Source organism: Entamoeba nuttalli, assembly GCF_000257125.1.
Source record: "Entamoeba nuttalli P19 unplaced genomic scaffold asmbl_10195, whole genome shotgun sequence".
In the NCBI taxonomy this organism is placed as follows: Eukaryota; Evosea; order Mastigamoebida; family Endamoebidae; genus Entamoeba; species Entamoeba nuttalli.
In genome coordinates this window covers 24,627-39,292 of record NW_008580049.1, presented here as the reverse complement: position 1 = coordinate 39,292, position 14,666 = coordinate 24,627, and the positions used below count along the sequence as shown (strand labels likewise).

The following is a 14,666-nucleotide window of genomic DNA, read 5'->3' as shown; positions in this document are numbered from 1 at the left end:
ATTTTACTTAATTTACTTTTTTTTGTTATTCAAAAACTTCAATCAAAAAAATGTGTTTTTAATTTTTTTATGCGAGGGTTTTGAAAAGAATTAGTTTAAAATAGTAAAAAGAAAGAATTAGTAGAAAAATGTATCTAAAAATAAAATAAATATATTTAAAAGGATGTTTCATAATTGTTTCTAAAATCAGAAAAATAAAAAAAGGAACTTTAAGAACAAATTAATGTCTGACGCACAACATTCACCATCTAAAGATATTCCTAAAGAACCAGCAAAAGACCCAGTAAAAGATGAACCAACTAAAACAACAGAAAAACCTGTTAATAATGAACAGATTAATTTAAAAGTAGTGACTCAAGACTCAACTGAAGTCTTCTTCAAAATTAAGAAAAATACTCCATTAAAGAAGTTAATGGAAGCATTTTGTAATAAACAAGGATTAAACATGTCAAGTGTTAGATTTCTTTCTGATGGTGTAAGAATTACACCAGATAAAACTGCTTCAGATCTTGGTTTACAAGATGGAGATGTCATTGATGCTATGATGAATCAAGTTGGTGGGTTTTAAAATATTAAAATTGAATAAATTTGAATGAAGGTGATATTTGTTCTTGTTTCATTCGTATAAAATAAAAAAGTGTAAAGAATAAAAGTATGAATTATTTTATTATTTGTTCCAGTAGTGGGAAAGGTGGTTGAGGTATTAAAAATCACCATCTACTCAATGAGTTATAAATTCTATATATGTTAATTTCCTTAAAAAATAAAAAACAAACCATCTCTAACTTCTGAATCAAGAAGTGAGTATTTCTCTTTTCCTTTACCTTGATGTTTGTGTTTACGTTGTTTTTTTTCATAAGCTTTTTCTTCAGTATCAATCATAACAGTTGACGGAATAATTCCTTTTTCTGCTGCTTCTTCATCTTCGGCAGCAGCTTTTTTATACTCTTCATTTAATGTGTTAACTCGAGGTTTGTTTGTTGGATTAGAGTCACCAATCATTTGATCCCGATTTATTGTTATAACAGAGTCTTTGTAAACTAACGTGACGTCTTGATGATGGTCAACAGTTGGATCAATAAATGTAGGAACTTCAGTTGATCCATTTTCTTGTGCCATAAACAGTAATTCAGCACAAGCATTTTTATCATAATTACAATCTATCAAAGCAGTTTTAATAATGTCAGGGTCAACAAAAGGGAATAATTGTTGGAGTTCTTCTACAAGAGGTTGAAGAGACATGTAACCAATAAAATAAAAATATTTTTAAGTTCGAAAGAACGACAAAACAATATGAAAATAAAAAAGATATTAAAACAAAATGTATAAATTCTCATCAAAAAAAAACTAAATAAGATAATTATAAAATAACTCAATTGATAGTTTATCTTAATTGCTTCCTGTATTGTCTTCCCTGTCTGGAATACATCGACTAAACGTTATTCCACACCCTGCCCAAAGTAGAACTAATAAGAAAATTAATAAAATTGCACCTGCAATGAGGTATAATTTAATATTTTTCCACCACATAGCACGTTTTAATCGAGTTGCTGATGACTTAAATCCATCTGCAGATTCAACAAGATGACTTGTTTCATCTTCTAAATCACTTAAAACATCACCACGTTTTAACATTTTATCTATATCATTATTAAGAATAGCTTGTGTTTCATCTTGTTCTCTTTTAATTTTATTAAATTGATGATTATCGAAGTCATTGTGTTTATCTATTAAGTTTTTAATTGTTTGATTGAAAGAGGACATTTCCATTGTTCCAGCAATAGAAATACTGTATTGGTCAAATTGACTCATAAAAGCCTTTTTTATTGCCTCTAAGAAAACAAATGATTCTCTCATTGGGAATGTATCATCACAAACACATAATGCAAATATTTCTTTGTCTACAACTAATTGAAGTTGAAAACGATCATATTTTGATGATGATTTTGGAGATGAATTAGGACCAACTTGATTTACAACAGCATCAATAGCAGCGTTAAGGGTACCAAGAGAAATGTCACTGAACATAGAGAGGATTGTTTTTCTGTATCCAATACATCCGTAATAAATTTTACCTGACATTTTCTTTTTTCTAAGATATTAGTTCTAAGATTTTTCTATTGAACTTTCTTTTTCTTTCGTACTTATTTTTTAGATGATGATTACTTTTTTATTTTATTCTAACATTTTTTTATAATAACACAAAATAACATAAAATTTGTTTTATATTACATAGAGAAATTCCACATATCTATTCCTCCATCCCTAAAGCCTGCTATTGTTATATTTCCTACCGCTTTAATTGTTGAAACTCCATTTTTATCATCTACAACCAAATTTTGTTCATTAGCCCAATGTGTGCCACTACGAATTGTAACTGTTTTGTCAGTTCCAATATATAGTTTATCATTAGAATAATTTAAACAACTTACTTTAGAGTCGATGTTTAATACTTCAACTGGGTCAGTTACTTTACGTTCGTCCCAAATATGAACAATAGACTCTCCTCCAGTAGCAAAAGTGTGGTCGTCAAGTATTTCTAATGCATTAAATGTTCTAACATTTCTAATCTTTTCTATAGTTGGGATTGGTAAATTAGGATCCCAAATATGAATTGACCTGTCTGATGAAGTTGAAATAAATTTTGGACCTAAGGGTTTAACTGAACACACTTTCCTAAGATGTTCACTGTAAGTAAATAGAATTGCCTGATGAAGGTGATGATAATTAATTAATTGAACTTTGTCTCCCCACGACACAAACGCTGTTCCAGTTAATGGAAGAAAACCTTCTATTTTACCACCAACAATATCGAACGTTAACAGTCTGTCAGGTTCAGCAATTGGTATATATTTCACAGTTCCACATTTATATGCAACGGCTAATGTTTCATCAATAAATGAAGAAGACACAACACTGCTATTTGGTCCACTGAATACTTGAGACGTTTTAGTTGATGGATTAGGTAAAGTCCATAATCGTACTTTTCTATCACTTGCTCCACTCACAAAATACCTAAAATCTGAAGAAATATCTAATGATCGAACATAGTTTGTATGTCCATCTATCCGTTGTGGTTGAGGTAATGGAGCATATTGTTCTTCTTTTTCCATTTGAATTGATGATGTAGTTGGAAGAAAGGCACTATAAGGTGATGTCACTAATGAAGAAAGAATCATGTGAAGTCGTTTAGAAGTTAATGACAATGATTTTTTATCTTTGTTTGGTAAGAATTGAATTATTTTTTTAAATAATTGAGGTTCTATTGTAGAGAGAGTTAATGTTGGTAAAGATGAATATGAAATTGAATTAGAAATATGTTCGTGAGATGAAATAATAGATTCGATAAAAGAATTTACAGAAGGAATTTCTCCGTTTTGAGTTTGAAAAACAATATTATATCGAATTGAATTAGGAACAACAACAATGCAAGAATTACAAATTATATCACTACTCATTTGTATAACAGCAATAATGGGAGTTAATGTAATAGTACATTTAATTATCTCTTTCCAAAATGGAGAATGAATTAATAACGTATTACCTACACTTTTTGTTACTGAAGCTTCATGAAAAATAAGTGGAATGACTGCTTCAAGTTTAGTTGGTAATATCGTTTGTTTGTTGACAACTCCTTCACAAATATAAATTTTACCTTCTCCATGAAATTTTAAATAATTTTTTTGATTAAATTTGTTTTCAATAAACTCTGATGAAGTTCTGAACGATGAGTCATTTTGAAATATATTTTCATCTGTTTGTGTTTCTGAATCATCATTATGATATTTTATTGTTGTATTATGTTCTTTTTGATTTTCTGTATTAAAAGATGACATATCCATTGGCAAATGAACGTTTTTAGTTAAAAGAGGTTGTGGATGTGCCATTTCAGTAATTGGTTGAAGTCGTGGGTTTGGAATTATTTTTATTTGACTAACAAGGGTATTTGGAGAACTTATTGTTTCATCTCCACGAAATGGACCAGTATCACGCTTTCTTACAACAGAAATTTCTGGACGAGTTATGTGATTAGGCTGGAAATGAGGTTGACAATTGGCTCTATCTGGAGATTCATTTCGTTCACTAAACTCTTTAAACTGTTTAATGTAGCTGAACTTCTCCATAAAGAAAGTTTATTTAAATTTAGTAGTTCTTCTTTTTATTTTTTTTTTGGTTTAACTTTTCTTTGTAAGAGATGATCATAACCAATACTTAACAACACCACCAACAAGGAACTTAACTGGTTTATACATGATTCAGACTATTAATTGTACTAAAATTAAGAAAGAAAATAAGTCTGTTTCACTTTTTTATTTTATTATAAATGGGTCAATTTCTTATAAGTACTATGCTATTTTAACCCATTAAAAAAAATTAAATTCTCAGTAGTGAAAGAATAATACAATATAGGCACATGACTCTAGAAATCATAAAAGAGTTTTATCTTGTTATCTTTGAGAAAACTCATGTTGTTTTGTTTTGTTATAAGTGATGACCACTAAAAATAGTATGTATTTATAATTACATATTTTGTACCTTTTCTATGATTTTTTATAATTTCTTTTTATAATTCTGATTGTTTTACTATTAATTATAATATAATTTATGTAAAATATAATTGTAATTAAAAATAGGATTATTGAGACAGAAATAAAAACAATTTTTTGTTATTAATAATTATGTTATTAATAATTTTAAAAACAAAAATATTAAACAATATTATTTTTTAAGATCTAAAAAAAATAACTTCCATTGATATATTCAAATGTACAATCCTATTAAATCTCATATCACAACTAAATGGATAGACTCTGTTAATATTAATTCTGTTTTAGAAGAATACCCAAGGCCACAACTAAGAAGAAAAGAATGGACTAATTTGAATGGGATTTGGAAATATCAAATAACTGATATTATTGATGGTAATAAAGAATCTGTTGACTTTCCTAAAGAGTTTAATGAAAATATTCTTGTGCCATTTGGACTAGAGTCTAGTTTGTCTGGAGTAGCAAAACATATTACAGATAAACAATTATTATGGTATAAAAAACAAGTGCATTTGGAATGGAAAGGAAAAAAGCTAATTCACTTTGGTGCTGTTGATTATGAAGCTACTGTATATGTAAATAGAAAAGAAGTTTTCAAACACATTGGAGGGTATTCTCCATTTGAAGTTGAAATAAACGAAACTGACTTTGAACTTATTGTAAAAGTATGGGATCCTACAGATAGTTATGACCAACCACGAGGAAAACAAGTAAATCATGCCAATGGAATATGGTATACTCCAATCACTGGTATTTGGCAAACTGTTTGGGTTGAACCAGTTCACGACCAATATATTGATTATATTCAATGTATTCCAAATATTGACTGTCAGTCAATGAAAGTTCTTATTGATTTTAAAGGTTGTGAAAGTGATTCATTTACTATTGATATTATTAAAAATAATAATGTCATTATTTCTCAACATTTAAAAGGAAAAGAAAATATTATTTCACTTCCATCAGATATGAAATATTGGACTCCTGATACACCAGAGTTATATGATGTAAAAGTGTCATTAGATAGTGGTGATAGTATCTTTACATATTTTGGTTACAGAAAGTTTTCAAAAGGAAATTATAAAGGATTTCCTTGTTTTGAATTAAATAATAAACCTATATTTGTCTTTGGCTATCTTGATCAAGGATATTGGCCCGATGGACTTTATACTGCACCAACAGATGAAGCCTTAAAATCAGACATATTATTTGCAAAGAGTACTGGTATTAATCTTTTAAGAAAGCATGCTAAAACAGAGTCTGCTCGTTGGTACTATCATTGTGACACTATAGGAATTATTGTTTGGCAAGATATGCCATCTCGTGTTGCTGATACTTCAAATTGGAATGAGGATGAATTCAATGAGCAAGAAAAAGAGATTCCAATAGAGTCTAAAAGAAGATTTATTAATGAATGGAATGAGATTAGAAAATGGGTTGGACTTTCTCCATGTGTTGGTTGTTGGATTCCATTTAATGAAAGTTGGGGACAATTTAACACTAAAGAGATATGTGAACTAAGTAAAGATGAACAACGTTTGGTGAATGATGCTAGTGGAGGAAATCATTTTAAGAATGTAGGAGATATATGTGACTGTCACAGTTATCCTAAACCAAGAATGAGAGTATTAGATGATAGAATTAGGGTTGTTGGAGAATATGGAGGTATTGGTAAAAGTATTCCACAACATACATGGATAGAATCTAATTGGGGATATATTCAAAGTGATAAAATCGAAGATACGTATGAAGAATATATTAAGATGCTTGTTCAAATTGAAGGACTTGCAGGAGCTATTTACACACAATTAACAGATGTTGAAACCGAAGTAAATGGACTTCTTACTTATGACCGTGCTGTAGTTAAAATTGATGTTGAACGAATCAAACAAATTCATCAATGGTTGTATAACCAAATGAAATAAATTAATTAAATTTATTAATGATAAAGATTTATTTAAACAATATTTAATTTTGGAAAGAATCAATTAATTAAAAGAACAAATTTGATCTTCACAACCAAGAGATAAACACCCATCTTTGAAAAATGTTTTCAATGGCTCAGTTGCACATGAAGCACTAACAATATCATCTTTTTCAATTTTTAAACACTCACATGGTGAATTTGTTTTCATACATTGATTAGCTTTTTCAACAGCATCTTTAAAAAGTTTGTTATCACAGAATTTACTCATTGCAACTATTAATCATTATTATTCTCTTTATAAAATGTAAAATTAAATAATATTCCAAACCAATGATACATAAAAAGAAGATGACAAATTTCATTGTTCACTGAATTTTATTTTTATAGTTCATTTGAGATTTCTCTATTTCTTTCTTTTTCTAATTGTTTCATAATTTTTTTGTTAATAATTATATTTATAATATTAATTATATGTTATATATAACATTTAAAAAATAATTACTTAAAAAAATAATTTATGTTTTAATATTTTTAATTTATTTTTTTAATAATATTATAACTCATTGAAGTTATATTTACTTTTGATGTCTAACGTACTAATATTCAACGTAGGAAGTTCTTCATTAACTTACAAAGTATTTTGTTCTGATAACATTGTATGTAATGGTAAAGCTAATAGGGTAAATGTTACAGGAACAGAAAAACCATTTATTGAACATCATTTAAATGGAAAAATAATTAAAATTGAAACTCCAATATTAAATCATCCACAAGCAGCTAAACTTATTATTCAATTTTTAAAAGAAAATCATATTTCAATTGCTTTTGTAGGTCATAGATTTGTACATGGAGGATCGTATTTTAAAAAATCAGCGATTATTGATGAGGTTGTATTAAAAGAACTTAAAGAATGTTTACCTTTAGCTCCAATTCATAACCCATCAAGTTTTGGTGTTATTGAGATGTCTATGAAAGAACTTCCAACAACTAGACAATATGTTGCAATTGATACTGCATTCCATTCAACCATATCACAAGCAGAAAGAACATATGCCATTCCACAACCATATCAAAGTCAATATCTTAAATTTGGTTTTCATGGATTAAGTTATGAATATGTTATTAATTCATTAAAAAATGTTATTGATGTTAGCCATTCTAAAATTATTGCTTGTCACCTTGGAACAGGTGGTTCTAGTTGCTGTGGCATTGTTAATGGAAAATCATTTGATACATCAATGGGAAATTCTACTCTTGCAGGTCTTGTTATGTCAACCAGATGTGGTGATATTGATCCAACTATACCAATTGATATGATTCAACAAGTTGGTATAGAGAAAGTTGTTGATATTTTAAATAAGAAAAGTGGATTACTTGGTGTTAGTGAATTATCTAGTGATATGAGAGACATTTTACATGAAATAGAAATTAGAGGTCCAAAAGCTAAAACATGTCAATTAGCATTTGATGTTTATATCAAACAATTAGCTAAAACTATTGGAGGGTTAATGGTAGAAATTGGAGGATTAGATCTTTTAGTATTTACTGATCAAATGGGATTAGAAGTTTGGCAAGTACGTAGAGCTATTTGTGATAAAATGAAATTCCTTGGAATAGAACTTGATGATTCTATAAATGAAAAGTCAATGGGGAAAAAAATAGAATTTCTTACAATGCCTTCAAGTAAAGTTCAAGTTTGTGTGGCACCAAATGATGAAGAATTAGTTATTTTACAAAAAGGAAAAGAATTATTTCAGTTTTAATTAAATCAAAGAGAAGAACTATTAAAATTTTAGGATTTTATTTTAGATTTTTATTTTTATTCTATTGAAATTATATTGAAGTTTTAAAAAAATTACAATAATTTAATTGAAGAATGAGTGTATTTTCTTTTGGAATTTTTTTTTTGATTCTACTTTAATTCTTTTTTCAATATAAATGTAAATGATCTTAATTTTTATCACACAGTCCATGATTCGTTTCATTACAGGAGACTCTGTTGACAACGTTACTAACCCAATTGTTCAAACATATCCTATGAAGGTCAAATCAATTCCTTTTACTTTATTTACTATATTTTCTAATAAATATACGTTATATAGATTTTTATGGTTTAATGTACGTGAATATATCTTTACATTTTCTTTACTTATTTTCATTGTTCTTTCAATGATTTATGGTATTAAGGATATGCCTTCATGGTTTGATAATATTAAAAGTGAAACAGGTTCTATTTTTTTTAAAATAGGAAGTGTTTTTAGAAGACCACTCCCGATATTATTCTGTCTCCTTTTACTTCCGTTACCAAAGAATAACATCAGTCTGATTAGTATTTTTGGAACAACTTTTCAAGATATATTAATGCTTCATAAAATTAGTGGATGGTTATTTGGTATATTTGCTATTATTCATTCATGTTGTGATATTATTGGGTGTGTATTAGGTGGACTAAAATTAAGTTCAGCTTCCTACAAAAATGGAATTCTTTGTTTTGGTTTTATTGTTATTTTAGTATTGACTTTATTCATAAGAAGAAAATTTTATAATATATTTCATAAAATTCATATTATTTGCTTTTGTTGTATTATTCCAACTTATATCTATCATGTTAAGGCTTTTACTCATAACTATTATTATTATTTATTTATCCCACTTTCATTATATCTCTTTGATATCCTATTACGTTTTCTACATTTCGTTTTTCCAGCTAAAATTATATCAAAGGAAGTTACTAAAACTGGATATGTCATCCTTCGATTCAAAAAGAATATTTTTTACAACTCAACCCAATTTATGGACGTTCTTATTCCTACAATTTCCCCTTGGTCATTCCATCCTTTTTCTATTGTTTGTTCAAATTTTACCCAAATTATGGAAAGAAAACTTTCTGAACATCAAAAAGACTCCATCAATAACCCTTTATTATCTCAAGAAAATGTTCCAATTACAATCTCATCACCTAATTCAGAATCTCATGTAACTCAAGAAGAACCATTAATAAAAAGAACAAATAAACGGTCTCATTGTTCAGAAATTTGTATTGTTGTTGCTCCATTTGGTGGGTGGACAAATAAATTAAAAGAGGCTAATGAAGAAACATTAAAAAAGATTCCTATGTTTGTTTTAAATCCTGTTGGAAGGCCTATATGCGCCCTTGGTAATGCACGTAAAATAGTATTAATTGGTACTGGAATTGGATTTGCTCCAATGCTTGGACATTTACAAGCTCTTTGTATTGATGGAGTTCATGAAGTTGATGTTATTTGTGTAACACGATCAAATGATCTTGTCATTGCATTCCAAGAAGATCTTATTGTTGCTAAGACTAGAATAATTGGAACTATAGAAAATTATTGTACAAGAGAAATAGAAGAATGTCCACGTCTAACTGATGTTGTTAGTTTTATTGAAGGAAGACCATCTTTCAGTTCAATTGCTTCAAAATATACTGGAATGAAAGATGTTCTTGTTCTTGGATGGGGATCATCTATGTTAACAAATGAAATTAAAAAAGCATTTCGCAAAGTTCAAGGAGTTCATTTTACTGTGTATACAGAAAATGGTAAATTTTAATAAGATTTCTTAGTTAGATTTAATTATTTTTTATAAAGTTAATAATTTCTGAATAAAGTCCAAGTGATAATTCTAAGGGAAATTCTTTTTTCATTAATGGTTTTCTATTATAATAAAATAAAAAAGCAAACTATCTAAATATTTTTGTAATAATGCTTCTACACTTTCTGAGGTGATATCATTTTTAATTTGTAGCTTCATAAGGTCATCTTTTATTTCAGTTAAAACTTGTTCTCTAAATCCTTGTAAACATGAAGATGTATAAGTTGAATAAATTATTCTGTTAATTAGTATATTTTATAATAAACAAGACAATATATCAAACCCTTCTGTTTCAGGTGTTTGAGCAAATTGGTCTACTACTTGTTTAACAGTATCAGAATTTTCCATTAATTATTAATAAGATTAAGTTCTCTTTTTTATTATTATTTTTTTATTTCAGATGAAGAAGAAGTGAAAGTAAAATTAAGTTATTGAAAACAATCAATTCAGTGTATCTCATTTCTTTGTCTCTTTCTATATTATGTCAATACTTAATTATATCAATACTTTTAATAATTAACACAAACTTTTAATTTTTTATCTTCTTTCTTTACTTCTTTAGGTTTTTTTAATGGTTTTTTATGTGTTAACTCTTCGTTGGTATTTTCAGAGTCAACTTGTGGAACTATGTCCAACTCTGGTAAGTCATCATCTTCTGGACCTTCAAGTTGAGGTTTAGAAAGTTCAGTTGTAAATCCGGAGAGGTGAATATAATGTAATCCAGTGTTACTGAATACTATTTCTTCACCAATGACAAGATCTAACCTAACTTGTTCACATATTCCAGGGATGAACGATGCAATCAAAACTTTATGTTTTCCAGAAGTGATGAAGAGTTGAGTTCTTTGTTTAAGTTCAGTTTTTGTTTTAGAAACAAGGGACTATAAGAGTTAATTAAAGAAATAAATTAATTAGTAAATAACAAAAGAAAACAAACAGCATTAGTAATATGTAATATATTGTTAGTTTTAAAAGTGATATTTTGGTTTGGTTTTAATATAGTATTCCAAAACATTAAACAGGAACTAATTGAATTATAAAGAAATCTTTATGAGTTTCAATTGATTAAAAGAATATAATTTTTTTATAGTTTTTTTTAGTATTACAAAAGAAAAAAAGATCATAAAAACTTACAGTTCATTTAATCTCTTTCATTTCTTCCCTTATGAGTAAAATATATAGAGAACCTACTGTTTACTATCAATGGGAATGGGAAGAAGTTAAGGGTGTGTTTTTTTCTTCAAGATGGACCCCTTATAGAAGAGCAGAAAATAAATTACTTGAAGAACATTATCAAGAATTTCTTGATGAAATATATATTGGAACTGTAAGTTTGTCTAATGTTCAACAAAAAAAACAATTAACGGTTGGTGACTATGAAATTGATTTTAAAAATTTAAAACAAGTTAATAAACAAACTGGTACTACAAGAAGTATCCGAAGAGTTAGAGTTGAAATTGAATGGGATAATATTCAGTGGTGCTATAGTGGTAAGCCTTGTAGTAGTCATATATCAAAAATACTCGAAGATAACTACATTAAATATGTTGCTGGTGGAGATGAAGTTATTGAACTGACTTTAGGAAAAAAACATCAAAAATATTCAATAGATTATGTTACATTTGTCCAAAAAAATCTTACAACTAATACGTATCGAAAATTATCAAGAGTTGTATTACCAAATATAACTAATTGATTATTGTGTATTTACATAAATAATAATTCATAATTGAATGCTTTTGATATTTAAGTAAAGAGATGATAATAATACTTTAAGAAAGAAAAAAATCTTAAAAAATATCAAAACTAAATCTTTTTGTCTCTTTTCTTTTCTCTTTCAATGAAAAATTTGAATTAGGTTTTTTGTTGAAAAAAGTGAGAAATGTATAGTTAAAATTTACTATTATTTTAAGACTAAGATCTGGAAAGAGTATCTTCTAATCATTTGTTCTTGACAATGGATCCAACAAATTTTTTAATACAATATAATGAATTCATTGAAGACATTAAAGAAAATATAGAGATGATAAAAGTGCTTGATGAGAGAATCAGAGATAGAAAACAAATACTTTTAATGAATAATGATGAAAAAGTTGCTGAAATAGAAAGGCTAAGAAAAAAGGTTACAAGTTATGAAAAAGAACAAAGAAGAACAGAAAAAGAAAATGAAAAAATAGAAGATATGACTCCTGAAGAAATTAAAGCAAAGTATATTAAACAAAAAGTTTTATTAGGAAAGTGTAGAGTAGCCGTTGAATATTTCAAAACAGGTCGTGATCAGGCACTACAAGAAGTTGATAAATTAAAGAAACAAATAGAAGATAAAACTGATAGTTTCAAAAATACAATTGTTTGTGATGTTAAGAAAGAGATAGAAGACATGAGGAGTTTCCAAGAGATTCAATCAAATAATCATCTTAAAAATCTTAAAATACTTGAGGATCAATCCAAATTGTATCATGCATATTGGCAACAAACAAAAACAGACTTTTCCGATTTTAAAAAGGAAAGTGAAGATAAAATCAAGAAATTAAGTGATATTAATGAAAACTTAAGTCGTGGTATAAAGGAACGTGATGAAAAAATTAAAGATTTAAATGGTATTATTGAAAACTTAAACCACACAGATACTTATCTGAAATCTACTACTCCGACAATTGCTTCAGAAGAATCAAAAGAATTAGAACAACAAAAAACTGTAGAAATAAAGGGGGATATTCAACCATTAATTGCACAACCTGCTATTATTCCTGTTGAAGAAGGTTATTCTAGTACTAATAAAGAAGATGACAGAGATTCTGTAGTTCGAAAAGATACTTTAACAATTAATCAACAAAAATCATTAAGTCAAACATTACCAAAAAGTATAGAAGTAAAAGACACTAAAGAAGGATTACAAACAGAAATTCAACAAGAAGTGACTAAAGAAAATGTAATTGGTCAAATACCAAAATTGGAAGAAATAAAACAAACAAATAAAATCAACGATAAAAGCCTTGAAACTAAAAAGGCAATTTTAGCAAAGGGACTAGCTTATTTGATTCATGCACAATCTGATAATTGATTAGTTTTATCATTTTAATTGACTTTTCCATTATTATTTATTGTGTTTGTATTAGCTTCTTTATCTCGCTAACTTTAAAAGAATTAATGAGTTCTTCATTGTCTCGGTGGTATCTTTCGTTTTTGTTTCAAATTAATAATCAATTATGGTTCTTACTATCATGGACAGTCATGGTAGTTTGTGGGGCTACAGCAGTGTATTATTCATATTATTATGACTTAACTTTTTTTAAAATTATATTAACAATTAATTGGCCTTGGTTATGTATTTGTATGGTTTTATTAAATGCTACAAACCCAGGTTTTTTTCCTTTAAGGGAAGAGTACTTTGAACAAAACCAAGATAAGAAGTTTAAGATGTATGACGTTAATTTATTTGGAAGTGACATCACAGCGAAGTATAAAGTTACTTATCTTCCACGAACATTTTGTCATAAATGTAAATTTAGTCGACCATTAAGGGTACATCATTGTCGTAAATGTGATCGTTGTGTTGAGAGGTTTGATCATCATTGTAGTTGGATTGGAAATTGTGTAGGGAGTAACAACAGGAAGATATTTTATACTTTTTTATGTATTACAATGTTCACTGATTATATTGCAACAATAACAACAGGGTATTCTATTTATTGTAATGTTATAAAATATAGAATAATAACAACACCATTGCTATATTTTTCTTTTTGTTTGTTTATTAGTGTTGCATTTTTCATTACTAAGTTATGGTATTTTCATACCCAGGCTATCTGTAAGAATTATACAACATACGAATATATAAAGAATAAAGATTTCAATCTTCCTAATCCATATGACGAAGGGATTAAAACAAATATTATAAAATTCTTCTTTACATCAAATCCATCATGTGGACAATTATTTTGGACTAAAGAATATTATAATTAACAAGTCTGTTACTTAATCAGTTTTTATATTTTTAAGAAGAAAGAACTTGAAAGGTTTTAATGGATAAAATATTTTCCTCTGAAGAAGATGATGAAATCGTTCATATCAAAGAAAATACAACAACTGAAACAGACACAACAGAACAAACTAAACAGAAAAAAGAAATTATCAACCGAGATGTATTTTGGACTGGAATAGATACTAATGAAATTGGAAATGAGTCGACAAAAATAAATCAAAACAAAGAGGTTGATGAATTTCTTAGTGCATTTACTGTAGTAAAACAAGAAGAAGAGAATAAAAAACCACACATCCCAAGTTCTCTTCAAAAGTTAAATGAATTATCTAAAGGGTATAGAACTAAAAGAAATGAGTTTATAAGTAATGAAGACCTTTATGAAGAATGTTATCCACAATATGGTAAAGGAGAGTTTGCACGGATAGATGATAAATCAGGACAAGTTATTCATGAGTCTATTGATTTAGATAGATTTGAGTTAGATAAAAATAAAAGAAAAAAGAAAGTAAAGAAAGATGAATGGGGTTCTGTTCAACAAAAATTAAAGGAAGGATATGGTGAATATATTAATGATGAACAAGATTAATTAAAAGGA

General features: G+C 27.6%; 12 protein-coding genes across 12 annotated transcripts; 8 read left to right on the top strand and 4 right to left on the bottom strand.

Annotated features, from left to right (window-relative positions):
- Positions 1-223: 223 nt before the first annotated feature.
- On the top strand, positions 224-568 carry ENU1_213760 (ubiquitin family protein; the record flags this gene model as incomplete). The annotated part of the gene is made up of 1 exon (XM_008862493.1): positions 224-568. One exon carries the CDS (start codon positions 224-226, stop codon positions 566-568), a length of 345 nt encoding a protein of 114 aa, XP_008860715.1.
- A 135-nt stretch (positions 569-703) lies between these two features.
- ENU1_213750 (hypothetical protein) lies at positions 704-1,242 on the bottom strand (the record flags this gene model as incomplete). Its single annotated transcript, XM_008862492.1, has 2 exons — positions 704-717; positions 777-1,242. The coding sequence occupies 2 exons, from the start codon at positions 1,240-1,242 to the stop codon at positions 704-706; spliced, it is 480 nt and encodes a 159-aa protein (XP_008860714.1).
- A 147-nt stretch (positions 1,243-1,389) lies between these two features.
- On the bottom strand, positions 1,390-2,082 carry ENU1_213740 (longin-type vesicle-associated membrane protein, putative; the record flags this gene model as incomplete). The annotated part of the gene is made up of 1 exon (XM_008862491.1): positions 1,390-2,082. The coding sequence occupies one exon, from the start codon at positions 2,080-2,082 to the stop codon at positions 1,390-1,392; it is 693 nt and encodes a 230-aa protein (XP_008860713.1).
- Positions 2,083-2,228: 146 nt separating this feature from the next.
- Positions 2,229-4,124, bottom strand: ENU1_213730 (F-box/WD domain containing protein; the record flags this gene model as incomplete). The annotated part of the gene is made up of 1 exon (XM_008862490.1): positions 2,229-4,124. The coding sequence occupies one exon, from the start codon at positions 4,122-4,124 to the stop codon at positions 2,229-2,231; it is 1,896 nt and encodes a 631-aa protein (XP_008860712.1).
- Positions 4,125-4,765: 641 nt separating this feature from the next.
- ENU1_213720 (beta-galactosidase, putative) lies at positions 4,766-6,469 on the top strand (the record flags this gene model as incomplete). Its single annotated transcript, XM_008862489.1, has 1 exon — positions 4,766-6,469. One exon carries the CDS (start codon positions 4,766-4,768, stop codon positions 6,467-6,469), a length of 1,704 nt encoding a protein of 567 aa, XP_008860711.1.
- A 586-nt stretch (positions 6,470-7,055) lies between these two features.
- ENU1_213710 (acetate kinase) lies at positions 7,056-8,234 on the top strand (the record flags this gene model as incomplete). Its single annotated transcript, XM_008862488.1, has 1 exon — positions 7,056-8,234. The coding sequence occupies one exon, from the start codon at positions 7,056-7,058 to the stop codon at positions 8,232-8,234; it is 1,179 nt and encodes a 392-aa protein (XP_008860710.1).
- Positions 8,235-8,442: 208 nt separating this feature from the next.
- On the top strand, positions 8,443-10,044 carry ENU1_213700 (hypothetical protein; the record flags this gene model as incomplete). Its single annotated transcript, XM_008862487.1, has 1 exon — positions 8,443-10,044. One exon carries the CDS (start codon positions 8,443-8,445, stop codon positions 10,042-10,044), a length of 1,602 nt encoding a protein of 533 aa, XP_008860709.1.
- A 551-nt stretch (positions 10,045-10,595) lies between these two features.
- Positions 10,596-11,101, bottom strand: ENU1_213690 (hypothetical protein; the record flags this gene model as incomplete). Its single annotated transcript, XM_008862486.1, has 2 exons — positions 10,596-10,967; positions 11,024-11,101. The coding sequence occupies 2 exons, from the start codon at positions 11,099-11,101 to the stop codon at positions 10,596-10,598; spliced, it is 450 nt and encodes a 149-aa protein (XP_008860708.1).
- Positions 11,102-11,251: 150 nt separating this feature from the next.
- Positions 11,252-11,782, top strand: ENU1_213680 (WWE domain containing protein; the record flags this gene model as incomplete). The annotated part of the gene is made up of 1 exon (XM_008862485.1): positions 11,252-11,782. The coding sequence occupies one exon, from the start codon at positions 11,252-11,254 to the stop codon at positions 11,780-11,782; it is 531 nt and encodes a 176-aa protein (XP_008860707.1).
- Positions 11,783-12,043: 261 nt separating this feature from the next.
- ENU1_213670 (hypothetical protein) lies at positions 12,044-13,150 on the top strand (the record flags this gene model as incomplete). The annotated part of the gene is made up of 1 exon (XM_008862484.1): positions 12,044-13,150. One exon carries the CDS (start codon positions 12,044-12,046, stop codon positions 13,148-13,150), a length of 1,107 nt encoding a protein of 368 aa, XP_008860706.1.
- Positions 13,151-13,236: 86 nt separating this feature from the next.
- On the top strand, positions 13,237-14,052 carry ENU1_213660 (DHHC zinc finger domain containing protein; the record flags this gene model as incomplete). Its single annotated transcript, XM_008862483.1, has 1 exon — positions 13,237-14,052. The coding sequence occupies one exon, from the start codon at positions 13,237-13,239 to the stop codon at positions 14,050-14,052; it is 816 nt and encodes a 271-aa protein (XP_008860705.1).
- Positions 14,053-14,111: 59 nt separating this feature from the next.
- ENU1_213650 (hypothetical protein) lies at positions 14,112-14,657 on the top strand (the record flags this gene model as incomplete). The annotated part of the gene is made up of 1 exon (XM_008862482.1): positions 14,112-14,657. One exon carries the CDS (start codon positions 14,112-14,114, stop codon positions 14,655-14,657), a length of 546 nt encoding a protein of 181 aa, XP_008860704.1.
- Between the last annotated feature and the right edge of the window lie 9 nt (positions 14,658-14,666).